Below are 15,487 nucleotides of genomic sequence, written 5' to 3'. Positions count from 1 at the left end.
TACTCATTGCTATAATTATTAATGAAAATCCATAAATAAGACAATACAAACATCTCCAATACATTTGCATAGTGCAGGATGACTGTATGAGACATGTCTTTTTTTATATATATGATCAAATCTTTTTAAATAAAAAAACAACAACAAAAAAAAAACTTTACAACAAACTACAGAACTTTACAACCTTACAAAATAAAAAAAATCTTAAAAACTTTACAGCAAACTACAGAACTTTACAACATTAAATTATACTATACAACTTACAAAATAAAAAATCTTACAAATTTATCTTACAAAACTTTAATCTTAAAAAAAAATAATAATGTAATTCCTTAAGGAATTATATCACAATGATGATCATGAAATCCTGCTACTAAACTTTACAATTTTACAACGTATAACAAAGACCTACAACTTTTCAACATACTACAGAACTTTACAACAAACTACAAAACTTTACAACTTTACAATACACTACAACATTTTACAAAATAAAAGACTTTACAATTTACAATATACTGCAAAATTCTACAACTTTACAACACACTACAAAACTTTAATCTTAAAAAAAAATAATGTAATTCCTTAAGGAATTATATCACAATGATGATCATGAAATCCTACTACTAAACTTTACAATTTTACAATGTATAACAAAGATCTACAACTTTTCAACATACTACAGAACTTTACAACAAACTACAAAACTTTACAACTTTACAACACACTACAACATTTTACAAAATAAAAGACTTTACAATTTACAACATACTGCAAAATTCTACAACTTTACAACACACTACAAAACTTTAATCTTAAAAAAAAATAATGTAATTCCTTAAGGAATTATATCACAATGATGATCATGAAATCCTACTACTAAACTTTACAATTTTACAACGTATAACAAAGACCTACAACTTTTCAACATACTACAGAACTTTACAACAAACTACAAAACTTTACAACTTTACAACCCACTACAACATTTTACAAAATAAAAGACTTTACAATTTACAACATACTGCAAAATTCTACAACTTTACAACACACTACAAAACTTTAATCTTAAAAAAAAATAATGTAATTCCTTAAGGAATTATATCACAATGATGATCATGAAATCCTACTACTAAACTTTACAATTTTACAATGTATAACAAAGATCTACAACTTTTCAACATACTACAGAACTTTACAACAAACTACAAAACTTTACAACTTTACAACCCACTACAACATTTTACAAAATAAAAGACTTTACAATTTACAACATACTGCAAAATTCTACAACTTTACAACACACTACAAAACTTTAATCTTAAAAAAAAATAATGTAATTCCTTAAGGAATTATATCACAATGATGATCATGAAATCCTACTACTAAACTTTACAATTTTACAACGTATAACAAAGACCTACAACTTTTCAACATACTACAGAACTTTACAACAAACTACAAAACTTTACAACTTTACAATACACTACAACATTTTACAAAATAAAAGACTTTACAATTTACAATATACTGCAAAATTCTACAACTTTACAACACACTACAAAACTTTAATCTTAAAAAAAAATAATGTAATTCCTTAAGGAATTATATCACAATGATGATCATGAAATCCTACTACTAAACTTTACAATTTTACAATGTATAACAAAGACCTACAACTTTTCAACATACTACAGAACTTTACAACAAACTACAAAACTTTACAACTTTACAACACACTACAACATTTTACAAAATAAAAGACTTTACAATTTACAACATACTGCAAAATTCTACAACTTTACAACACACTACAAAACTTTAATCTTCAAAAAAAATAATGTAATTCCTTAAGGAATTATATCACAATGATGATCATGAAATCCTACTACTAAACTTTACAATTTTACAACGTATAACAAAGACCTACAACTTTTCAACATACTACAGAACTTTACAACAAACTACAAAACTTTACAACTTTACAATACACTACAACATTTTACAAAATAAAAGACTTTACAATTTACAACATACTGCAAAATTCTACAACTTTACAACACACTACAAAACTTTAATCTTAAAAAAAAATAATGTAATTCCTTAAGGAATTATATCACAATGATGATCATGAAATCCTACTACTAAACTTTACAATTTTACAATGTATAACAAAGATCTACAACTTTTCAACATACTACAGAACTTTACAACAAACTACAAAACTTTACAACTTTACAACACACTACAACATTTTACAAAATAAAAGACTTTACAATTTACAACATACTGCAAAATTCTACAACTTTACAACACACTACAAAACTTTAATCTTAAAAAAAAATAATATAATTCCTTAAGGAATTATATCACAATGATGATCATGAAATCCTACTACTAAACTTTACAATTTTACAATGTATAACAAAGATCTACAACTTTTCAACATACTACAGAACTTTACAACAAACTACAAAACTTTACAACTTTACAACACACTACAACATTTTACAAAATAAAAGACTTTACAATTTATAACATACTGCAAAATTCTACAACTTTACAACACACTACAAAACTTTAATCTTAAAAAATAATAATGTAATTCCTTAAGGAATTATATCACAGTGATGATCATGAAATCCTATTACTAAACTTTACAATTTTACAACGTATAACAAAGATCTACAACTTTTCAACATACTACAGGACTTTACAACAAACTACAAAACTTTACAACTTTACAATACACTACAACATTTTACAAAATAAAAGACTTTACAATTTACAACATACTGCAAAATTCTACAACTTTACAACACACTACAAAACTTTAAGCTTAAAAAAAATAATAATGTAATTCCTTAAGGAATTATATCACAATGATGATCATGAAATCCTACTACTAAACTTTACAATTTCACAACGTATAACAAAGATCTACAACTTTTCAACATACAACAGAACTTTACAACAAACTACAGAATTGTACAACTTTACAACACGCTATGAAACTTTCACCTTAAAAAAATATATATAATTCCTCAATAATGAATTAGATCACAATGATTAACATGAAATCCTACTACTAAACTTCGCAATTTTACAACATACAACAAAGATCTACAAGTTTTGAACATTTCACTACAAATCTTCACCACATACTAAAAAATGTACGACATACTATCTTTATTATTACAAAAAGTCATTACAATTCTATAACCTCGGGGTGATTTTCATGAAATGCTACTGCTAAACTTTATAATTTTGCAACACATAACAGAGCTTTACAAATTTTCAACAAAAGTATAAAACTTTACAACATAGTGGAAAACGAATCATTCATAGAACAGCATAAGAGCTTTATGAGGCATTATGGGCTTCAGGGAAATTGTTAAAGGAAATGTAACAATTTCCCTCCATGTTTTCCATTTGGATCAGTTTAGCATTCTCAGTGTTGCTCTCGCCATCTGGCGTGTTCTAGCACACACCCGTGCGTTTGTGTTTCAGAATGACTGACACTATGCCTCAGCTTGATTGAAATCACTTAACCTCCAGGCTACTCTACAGCACCCATCTCAAGTGGAAGTCAATAACTCGATGCCTGACGTGGGCCATTTTCCGTGTCAGTGATGCGCATAGGAATTCTGTCAGTCAAATGGAGCAAAAGAGCCACTGACCTCAGGAAGACATACGCTGTCAAGCAGGAAACAACAGGGAAATCCCTGCGTAGCCTAGGAGTATGGAGTGATTGGAAATCAGTGCTTCATTTATTTAACAAATAGATGCACTGGATCGGATAAATGACTTTCGGTAACATTTTCAAGCGTTTTTAGAACAGATAATGTTGTAAATATATAAAAAAATATATATATATACAGTGGGGTCCAACAGTCTGCGACCACAATGAAAATCTGGGATTTTTTTTTCTTTTAAAACTGGAAATAAACAGAAGGTTTTTAGAATTTTGAAATATTTCAAACAAAGAAAGAAAAACGTCTAATATCTTGAATATTTAATATTCAAGATTCTGCACTATTTCTAGGTCTATTTAATTAGAAGCAAATGTGTAACGTTAACTGCTTTGTACAAAAGGTCAGATTTTCCTCATGTCTAATCTCTTCTATTGAAGCGGGTGATCAGACGACACTCGGATGGATTTGATATTAAATGGATCGTGAGGTTTTGCACAAACGTGTGGAGTCCATGCCTGCTCGAATTCACACTGTCATTAAAGCAAAAAGGTGCATAAAACAAATACTAAGAAACTCTGACATTCGTGTCAATATTTCTAAGATTCTACTTTTCACTGAAGTTGTGGTCCATAATATCATTTGCAATGAAAATTGTTGTATTAAAGTATAAAAATGCTCTCAGACTTTTGGGCCCTACTACAGTATATATCATTTTGCAATAATTTGGAATACTGTAAATATTATTATTATTATTATTATCATTATTATCTTAGTTTTAAGTCATAACTGAGTAAAATTATATTAGCAGTAAGACTTAATAATATAAAAATAGTTGGACTGAGGATTTCATAAAGTATGAGATATTTATAGTATTACTACTTTCATTGTAACTGAACCTACTGTAAATTTACTGTAAATTTTGTTAGCAAGCAAACAAGACCCCAGTAATAATTAATATTTATTTTCCAATTTGCCCTGCGTCCCAATAGTCCTTGGAAATGTGAAATATTTCTGTGTGACATAAGTGACCACATCCAGCTCAAGGGTCAAAGTTTTCCTGAGGAGCACACTCGACCTTGGCAACAAGAACCCTATAATTGAAACGTTTTGGTTTTTTTTTTTCTCTCTCTTAGATTTACACCCTCAATTATCTGTACAGTGTTATCTATAGATATATAGCTAGCTAGCAGAGTAAAGTACTGAAGCTGTCAGGTCTGTATGGAGCAGCTTGAGCCATAAAACCCAATTTGAAAAAGAAATGAAATTCACAGAAGGTACACCGAAGGTGCGTAAGCACCCAATTGTTATTCTTCTATTATTAGTCTTCTTCTTCTGCATCTTCTTCTTCTTCTGGCTAGGCTGTCTATGGCAGCCCATAGAACCGTCTGGTGAAAAGTTGTGAAATTCAGCACACTGATTGGGGAGGGTCTAAGGAACATTCCGACCAAATTTGGGCCAAGTGCTGACAACAGTCTCGAGCTACCATCAAACACCATGTGTCAAATTTGGGCCTAATTTGGAAGTACGTTTATAGTCATAACTTTTGAACCGTGTGTCCAAAATTGAAAGACCCTGGATTCCCTGGGCCGAGACGAGTTCAACGTACATTATGACGTCAATTTCTGCCTAATCAGATTTTATGTCATCTTGGATATATTCAAGAACTGTTTTTTCGCTACTCCTCTTACAACTGTTGTCCAATCATCACAAAATTTGGTACACATCATCTTCAGAACTCTGATATTCAAAATCATTCTCCCATAACGGACAGGCAAATGTGTGAAACTGCAAATCATCTCGAATCCCTTTGCCTATAGTTATGGCTCTGCTTTCCTGTGAGTTATGCAACAACTGTAGAGCAGCTTGGTGCTTGGCCGACCGAAAAATGCTGCTTGCAGCTTTAACAGGAATGGGACACTTGTGCTTTTGGAAAAGATCGGAATTACGGTTGCTACGTGGGATTTCACCTGGGATACCGCAGCAACAGCCTCGCACCTAGCTACAATACCACAGCAGCAGCCTAGCAACCACTCAATGCTTTTAAAATGTTTTAACCTTTAAGCCCATTTGAACCTTTTAACATTTAAAAATAACATTTTCATATTTTAATGTCTTGAGCATTTTAACAGTTAACATCATAGCCTTGTCGCAGCTCTGCCTAGCTAACAGGTCAAATTCATTTCGCGTTATTGTCTATTTCATTATGTTCAAAAACCGTTCTCTTCTCTACGGCTCTCTGTGGTTTCTTGGCACAAAGATATTTATCCTGGTGTGAATTTGCGTTTAAGGCGAACAGAATTTAAGGCATGTTAACGCTCCCTGATATTCAGGGTTCTGCAGCTGGTGATCAGAACTCCACACTACGTGTATGTGTAACTTTTGTAATCCTTCGCAACACCACAGTCGTTCCCCCAGAGTGAGAGTTTCCTGCTCCTCCTTAGAGAACGTGTAAAGCAGAAATGGCTCATTAGGATTAATGAAGCCTGCATAAGCTAATAGAGTCGGGTCTTTTTATGGATCTTTTTTCACGCTCGTCAATTTTAAACTAGCACTGAGACAAAAGTATTGAAACGATGGCAGGGAGTCCCAGCCAATCAAGTCGGTTTCAGTGCGCTCAGTTGTCCTTTGTCGTCCGGCTCGGGTTTGAGCTTTAAAGGGACAGAACTAGATTTACAAACTCTGTGCCAATGTACGTGAAGCTTGCATCATAGAATTAGCATAACCCTGTCATAAATGGCATAAATAATAGAATGTAATATTAGCATTACCGAGAAGCTTGTCACAGGATGCTTGTTTGCTAATTGTTCTCCAGTTAGCATAACCTTTGCTCAATTTTACGACAGATACTTTATGAAAACGTTTATAACATGACATATTTTATATCGTGCCCAAGTTTCCACTTGGATGCCACATGTCCATTATTACCTAGTGTAGATTCATTCGTTCTAAAAAGAAAAAAAATCATCTACTAAAGTGTAGCCATGTTCAATGTAACCATGACAACAAGCACAAATAACAGTTTAGGCTAATTCATTCATTCATTCATTCATTAGCGAATACAACATAGAAGCTGTGATCTGGAACTTGGCAGGATTCCTGGGAATGTTTGAGTTTGACTTTTTCATACTTTTTCATAATTAACAAGCTATAGCGTGTCCATATTAAACGTCATCGTCCGTAACTACTCCCAGCCTGTCTATCCCGAGGAGAAGACTTCCATGTCGACGTTCTCGCTTCTGAGCGAAAGCCTTTTCCATTAAAGTGAGCCACATCAAGGCCAGAGCACTGTGGTGAAGTGTGCTCTGCTACACACTGCTACACACTCCGATACACTGCTACACACTGCTGGCTTTTGTGTTCTCCACCGCTGAGCCTTTATAGTCCTAATATACATTTCTGTGAGGCTCGTCTGACCTGAAATACAAAAAAGAAAAAGAAAAACTCAAAGTCTCATGAAGAAATCAGATTCTTTGCAATTCTATGATCTCTGGGCAACAATGAACACACACACACACACACGCACACACAGTAACCCCAGAACAGCACTTCAGCATTGCTATCTCTCACGTTATGCTACCTCACGTTCTTATTTTGTTATGTTCCTTAGCTTCCCCTTTGTTTTATTACAGGTTACACCACAGCGCTGTTAAATTCTCAATTCCGATTGGTCAGAAGGTGTTGATTAATCTATAACTGCACCTCTATAAAGCGTGTCATTTTTGCTGTGGTAAAGATATCTGTAAGGATGCGTTTATGTAACATTTATGGAAGGAGTCTCCAGTGTCAGGGCTTTGGAACAGTCAGAGGTAAAGGTGTAACTTTAGGTTTCCCGATGTCTTTTATATACGATTGTACTGTTAGTGATGGCAACAGTGACTCTGCTTCATCACACCACCTTGTTGATGATCAATTCAATTCAAGTCAGTTTTATTTGTATAGCGCTTTTAACAGTAGACATGGCGTCTCAAAGCAGCTTTACAGAAACATATAAACACATGATTGAGATTTTAAGCGTGTGAATTTATCTCTATTGAGCGAGCCGGTGGTGACGGTGGTGAGGAAAAACTCCCTGAGATGATACGAGGAAGAAACCTTGAGAGGAACCAGACTCAGAAGGGAACCCGTCCTCATCTGGGGAACGACGGATAGTGTGAGAGTAAAAGAAAGTTCATTATGGTGTTTATATGAAGTCTGTTTGTTGAACTAGTCCACTGTTCACTAAAGGAGACCTGAGTGTAAAACCGCATGTAGTAATCTCAGTCCCAAGGCCAGCAACCGTAATCCCAGCAACCACAGCGAGAACGTCCATGTGGAATTGAGGTCGAAAACCATTTCCATGGTACTTCAAGCGGTACCGTCCTCAGCAATCTCCAGAATGTAGCCTCCAGTTTATGAGAGCTCCATCCAGAGGTAGGGCATCAGGATGGATCAGGCAGGTCCAGAGAGCAGAAAGGGTCAGGATTACTGGCATCTAAATAAAATTCATAAAAGTGTAGCTCGACAGAAGATCATTTTCTTATAAATGCATATCACAAATCGGCATATTTATTCTTTATTTAAAATGATGTTATCTAATTGATAGCGACGTGTTAAATGTTATGTTTCAGTCGGTAAAAACACACTGCTTTGAATTTACTATAGTTACATTTATGGCATTTGGCAGACGCCCTTATCCAGAGCAACATGCTGGAGAGAAAGGTACCTTTTACATTTATACGACCGAGCAGTCGAAGGTTAAGGGCCTTGCAAAATAGCCCATCCATGACAGCATGCTGGTGCTGGGACTTAAACTCACGACCTTCCGATCATTAACCTCAGTGCATCTCCGGCAGGAAAGTTCACATGCATCGAGGTGCGTTTTCACCTGGAGAGGCAGATGGGTTATTACCTGATCCAGATGTACATCCCAAGTCTGCTCATCGTCATCCTCTCCTGGGTGTCCTTCTGGATCAACATGGATGCCGCTCCTGCTCGCGTAGCTCTGGGCATCACTACAGTGCTCACCATGACCACACAGAGCTCCGGCTCCAGAACCTCTCTGCCTAAGGTCAGATTACACCACTAACTCTCTAATAACTCTCTAATAACTCTCTAATAACTTTCCAGTAGCTTTCTAATAACTCTCTAGTAACTCTGTAGTAATTAATAACAGTCTTTCCCTGCACTGGTGTAGGATCAGGTCTCATTAGCCAGAGTGTGGTTTAGACCTGCTCCTCCTCATGGTCCTGAGAAGGTGATATGAAAACAAATATAATTCAAGCCATGCTATGAGACATTAGGTTAGGAAAAGCCAGTTGTTGTTTTTTTTTGTTTGTTTGTTTGTTTTTTTTCATCAAGAACTGTAAATATTGAACTGTGTCCCTGCTCTAATGTAGTTGGCATTCACATTTGCTTACATAATTCGGCTCCACTTGCAAGCATCACTGCAAATTAATACAAAATTCTTCTGTCTGTCTGTCGGTGTCTGTAGAAAAAATACTAAATATACTTATAATTATGATTCTGAATATCATAAACTATTGTCTTTGTGAAGAAATGTGGCTTTAAAGTGTCTATGAGAAAGAAGACACTGTGTACCATACACATTACAATCCCATCACTGCTTGACTGGCTGTTATATAACATTATTGCACATTCCAACACTAACATTCAACGCTAAGCTCACAGTTACCCCTCAGTGCATTGTAGTGACCGTGTGTGTGGGTGTGTGTGTGTGTGTGTGTGTGTGTGTGTGTGTGTATATAAAATGCAGGTCTCCTATGTGAAGGCCATAGATATCTGGATGGCCGTGTGTTTGCTCTTCGTGTTCTCGGCTCTGCTGGAGTACGCAGCGGTGAACTTCGTGTCAAGGCAGCACAAGGAGCTGCTGCGGTTCCATCGGAGGAGAAAGAAGTTGAGAAAGGTGAGAGAGGAGGGGAAGGAGAGAACGTGGATGAATGTGACAACCCTTTTGAAAAAGAATGTTGGGGAAGTCTGCTGATAAAGAAAAAAAAATGATAGACATGAAAATGATGAGTAATGTGGCAATTTTGAGGGGGTACAAATGGATGGATGGATGGATGGATGGATGGATTATACATGAAAAGATGAATGGATTTATGGGTGGATGGAAGGATTATAAGTGAAAGGATGGGTGGATGGATGGATGGATGGACGGGTGGAAGGATTATAAATGAAAGGATGGGTGGATGGATGGATGGATGGATGGACGGGTGGAAGGATTATAAATGAAAGGATGGATGGATGGAAAGAATATAAATGGAAGAATGGATGGATGGACGGATGGATTATAAATGAAAGGATGGATGGATGGAAAGAATATAAATGGAAGAATGGATGGATGGATGGATGGATGGATTATAAATCAAAGGCTGGCTGGATGTCTGGATGAAAGGATTATAAATGGATGAGTAGATGGATGAAAGGATTATAAATGGATGAATAGATGGATGAAAGGGTTATAAATGGATGGATGGGTGGGTTCATGGATGGATGGATTATAAATGAAAGGATGGGTGGATGGATTGATGGATGGATGGATGGATGGATGGATTGACGTGTGGAAGGATTATAAATGAAAGGATGGATGGATAGATGGATGGATGGAAGGAATATAAATGGAAGAATGGATGGATGGATGGATTATAAATCAAAGGCTGGAAGGATGTCTGGATGAAAGCATTATAAATGGATGAATGGATGGATGAAAGGACTATAAATGGATGGATGGGTGGGTTCATGGATGGATGGATGGATTATGAATGGAAGGGTGGATGGGTAGATGTATGGATGATGAGTGCATTGTGAATCGAAGGATGTGTGGATGGATGGATTTGTAATTAACAGACGAAAAAAGGCATGAAGTAACTGAGCATTTAATTAATTGATTAATTAATGCATTATTTCTTCTTCTTCTTCTTCTTCTTCTTCTTCTTCTTCTTGTTCTTCTTCTTGTTCTCCTTCTTCTTCTTATTATTATTATAGATGTTTATATTATATGTGTTATATTGCTTTATGGGAAGTGAATCCACTCAGCTTTTATGTTTTATTATTATTGTGGATTAACTGCACGGCATATTACAAAGATCAAACTCTCTCTCTCTCTCTCTCTCTCTCTCTCTCTCTCTCTCTCTCTCTCTCTCTCTCTCCCTCTCTCTCTCTCAAACACACACACACACACACACACACACACACACACATCCACTTTATTATCATCATCATCATCATCATCATCATCGCTTGGTGGAGTACACGTGCTCTACAACACTGCCACCTGAAGGCCCTCACCTGTAATGACAGCTGATGAAATCTGATTTATGGAGGTTATTTCAGTGTTAAATACATCCTTTCTGTCTAATCTAATGTAGCTAGCAAGTAAGTAAAGCTTGTACTTTAGTCTCCAGTCTTAAAGCATGTCTAAATCACTAAATGTCAGTAAACAGGGGACAAAAACTGATCTTTTAGGGCCTGGGATTTTTGTGACTGTATGAATAAAGTGGAACACGTAAAGCTCCTGCATGCAGAAGTGCCGTAGTTTCGCTTAGCATGATCTTTCTCTTCTCTCTGAAGGAGCCTCATGGAATGAAAGTCATGTTAGTTTTCACTACAGATTTTTTTTCCATCATCATCATTTGAATAGTATTTGTTTATCAACCTCCTACAGCGCTTTGCTTACTCGGGAATCTTTGTGCACTATGCTTACCGTGCACTATTATAACTTAAGTACATTGCAGTTACTTCTTGTATTCTTCTGACTCAGTGTTTTTAGCTCTGTTGTTCATTTTTATACATCGCAGTGTGTCAGAAACCAGAAACCTGCCTGAGACACTGAACAACTCCACAAAGCCGAGTAGGCGTGCACGGTGCTAAACTGGTAGCGATAAGCTTCTACTGATTAGCATCTTCATTAGCTTCATAGTTGCAATACAGCAAAGACGCCAAACATGGTGTTTGAGGTAAAGAGGGAAATTGTGCATATTTCCTCCTAGTACAAACTTTCCAAGGAAAGCATGGACATGATGTTTGTTTTTCATCCAGAAATGTTACAAAGCTATAGTTTAGGGAGTATTTTGAGTCAGCATGCATGATCTGCAGTTTCACCATCACTTTGTGGTCAGAGGTTTAATCACACTTCCTGTTCCTTCACACGCTCTGGTCTTATTTTCATCTTTCTTCCTTATTCGACGCATGCAAAGTCTGTTCGTTTTGGTGGACTCATGACCCTCCTGCATGCTGAAAATCATCCTGTATCATTTTGCTCGCTGTTTTTGTTGCACGTCCAACGAGAAAATCCCACGTTGGTTCCACTGTATGAACGGTTTAAGGATTTTCAGTTCGAATCCCCAGGTCACGACACGGATCCCACGGACGGGGTAAACACTACGGCCGTACGGCTGTGACTCCCACCCTGACCCGATCATCCATCATTCCCAAATTTCTCCGTCTGGGGATTAATAAAGTCTTCTCTTATCTCGTTTATGAGCGTGTCCATGTTTCCCTGCATCACTTATCCACTGTCTCAAGAAAACTACATTGGTGTAATGGTTTTAATGGTAATAATGAGAATTGTATAGGTTTTAATGGAAATCTAGGGTCCATGTAGGTCTCTACTGGTAATCTGTTGCCTTCTGTTGGTGGTGTTTTAGGTCTAGTGGATTACATTAAGGACCAATAATCGTAATGGTTTTAATGGTTATAATAAGAATTGTATTGGTTTTAATGGAAACTGTAATGGTCCGTGTGTGTCTCTACTGGTAATCTGTTGCCTTCTGTTGGTGGTGTTTTTGGTCTAGTGGATACCACTAAGGACCAATAATGGTAATGGTTTTAATGGTAATAATGAGAATTGTATAGATTTAATGGAAACTGTAATGGTCCGTGTGGGTCTCTACTGGTAATCTGTTGCCTTCTATTGGTGGTATTTTAGGTCTAGTGGATACCATTAAGGACCAATAATTGTAATGGTTTTAATGGTAATAATGAGAATTGCATAGGTTCTAACGGAAATGTATGGTCTATGTAGGTTTCTACTGGTAATCTGTTGCCTTCTATTGGTGGTATTTTAGGTCTAGTGGATACCATTAAGGAATAATAATTGTAATGATTTTAATGGTTATAATGAGAATTGTATAGGTTTTAATGGAAACTGTAATGGTCCGTGTGGGTCTCTACTGGTAATCTGTTGCCTTCTATTGATGGTGTTTTTGGTCTAGTGGATACCATTAAGGACCAATAATGGTAATGGTTTTAATGGTAATAATGAGAATTGTATAGGTTTTAATGGAAACTGTAATGGTCCGTGTGGGTCTCTACTGGTAATCTGTTGCCTTCTATTGGTGGTGTTTTTGGTCTAATGGATACCATTAAGGACCAATAATGGTAATGGTTTTAATGGTTAGCTGACGGTGTGTAATGATATTTGTAGTGGAAACCATTAGAATTTCTGTGTTGGTTTCTATTGAGGTTTTTCAGCAGAGATGAATGTTAAATAAACATCTCTTCACAGAAATATAAAGGATTACACATGTTTTCCCAGTGAGTCACGTGCAACCCAAAACACATTTCTCTTAAACAGTAATTCTGAAAAAACAAAGTCATTAAACATCAAAGCAACGAATATACACTGGGAGCTCGCGATATGCAAACCAGCGATGCTGCAGCACATCTTTCCCACGGTGTTAACCCGTGGCGTATCTCTCGTTAGCGACATTTCCATAAATATAACTGCCCAGTTTCTTCACTGACGCAAGAAACTAGAACTAATCAGCATATTCACACGAGTTCTATAAAACACTGGTCTGTTGTAGCGTCTGTTTGGGAGTTAATCCAAGAGATTCCATTTGCATTTCCAAATGACATTGGAAATGGGAATAGTCTCCGGACCAGTACAGCCAGTAACATTACTGCTCCAGGGTCTATCTGTTAATATTCTCTCTGTGTCAGCATGGGTTTCCTTCCACTGTCCAAAAACATGCAGGTGGATTGGATACCCTAAATCCCCCATAGGTATGAATGTGTGTCCCGTCCTGGGTGTATTCCCACCTCATTCCCAGCGTTCCCGGGATAGCAGGATACCTTGATTCCTGCAGATGAATGAAGCATCACTGAACCACCAGTTAACGTTACTCCTAACTTTATCACTATTAATATTGTCTGTACATCTCTCGCTTTAACATACTTCATCATGTTGGCTTAACAAGTGGCCGCACACTCTCTCCATCCATCTCAGTAACACACACACACACACACACACACACACACACACACACACTCACACACACACACACATTTCTTTCTATGTATCTGTATCACTCTCTCAATCCTTCTGTCTTTCAAATACTAAAACTCTCTCTATCTATCTACATGTATCTGTCTCTCCATTTATCTATTTATTAGTAACACTATCTATCTATCTAATCAACTCTACAAGTATTGGCACCCTATCTGTCTGTCTATCTATGTATCTATCTCTCTATCTATCTATCTATCTATCTATCTATCTATCTAATGAACTCTACAAGTATTGGCACCCTATCTGTCTGTCTATCTATGTATCTATCTCTTTATCTATCTATCTATCTATCTATCTATCTATCTATCTATCTATCTATCTAATCAACTCTACAAGTATTGGCACCCTATCTGTCTGTCTATCAATGTATCTATCTATCTATCTATCTAATCAACTCTACAAGTATTGGCACCCTATCTGTCTGTCTATCAATGTATCTATCTATCTATCTATCTATCTAATCAACTCTACAAGTATTGGCACCCTATCTGTCTGTCTATCAATGTATCTATCTATCTATCTATCTAATCAACTCTACAAGTATCGGCACCCTATCTGTCTGTCTATCTATGTATCTATCTCTCTATCTATCTATCTATCTATCTATCTAATGAACTCTACAAGTATTGGCACCCTATCTGTCTGTCTATCTATGTATCTATCTCTCTATCTATCTATCTATCTATCTATCTATCTATCTAATCAACTCTACAAGTATTGGCACCCTATCTGTCTGTCTATCAATGTATCTATCTATCTATCTATCTAATCAACTCTACAAGTATTGGCACCCTATCTGTCTGTCTATCAATGTATCTATCTCTCTATCTATCTAATGAACTCTACAAGTATTGGCACCCTATCTGTCTGTCTATCTATGTATCTATCTCTCTATCTATCTATCTATCTATCTATCTATCTAATCAACTCTACAAGTATTGGCACCCTATCTGTCTGTCTATCTATGTATCTATCTCTCTATCTATCTATCTATCTATCTATCTAATCAACTCTACAAGTATTGGCACCCTATCTGTCTGTCTATCAATGTATCTATCTATCTATCTATCTAATCAACTCTACAAGTATTGGCACCCTATCTGTCTGTCTATCTATGTATCTATCTATCTATCTATCTATCTATCTATCTAATCAACTCTACAAGTATTGGCACCCTATCTGTCTGTCTATCTATGTATCTATCTCTCTATCCATCTAATCAACTCTACAAGTATTGGCACCCTATCTGTCTGTCTATCAATGTATCTATCTCTCTATCTATCTAATCAACTCTACAAGTATTGGCACCCTATCTGTCTGTCTATCTATCTCTCTATCTATCTATCTATCTATCTAATCCACTGTACAAGTATTGGCACCCTATATGTCTGTCTATCTATCTATCTATCTATCTATCTATCTAATAAACTCTACAAGTATTGGCACCCTATCTGTCGGTCTATCTATCTAATCCACTCTACAAGTATTGGCACCCTATATG

General features: G+C 36.0%; 1 protein-coding gene across 1 annotated transcript in view; it reads left to right on the top strand.

The window, feature by feature from the left end:
* glra3 (glycine receptor, alpha 3) overlaps positions 1 to 15,487 on the top strand; it is a 76,700-nt gene that overhangs the window by 54,954 nt on the left and 6,259 nt on the right. The window contains exons 7-8 of the mRNA XM_053622133.1: positions 8,528 to 8,742; positions 9,448 to 9,597. Of these exons, the coding sequence (XP_053478108.1) occupies positions 8,528 to 8,742; positions 9,448 to 9,597 (365 nt within the window). The remainder of the gene's footprint in view (positions 1 to 8,527; positions 8,743 to 9,447; positions 9,598 to 15,487) is intronic.

This window comes from Ictalurus furcatus, chromosome 3, assembly GCF_023375685.1.
Source record: "Ictalurus furcatus strain D&B chromosome 3, Billie_1.0, whole genome shotgun sequence".
NCBI classification, from domain to species: domain Eukaryota; kingdom Metazoa; phylum Chordata; class Actinopteri; order Siluriformes; family Ictaluridae; genus Ictalurus; species Ictalurus furcatus.
The sequence above is the reverse complement of the archived record's forward strand: the minus strand, read 5'-3'. Positions and strand labels throughout refer to the sequence as shown.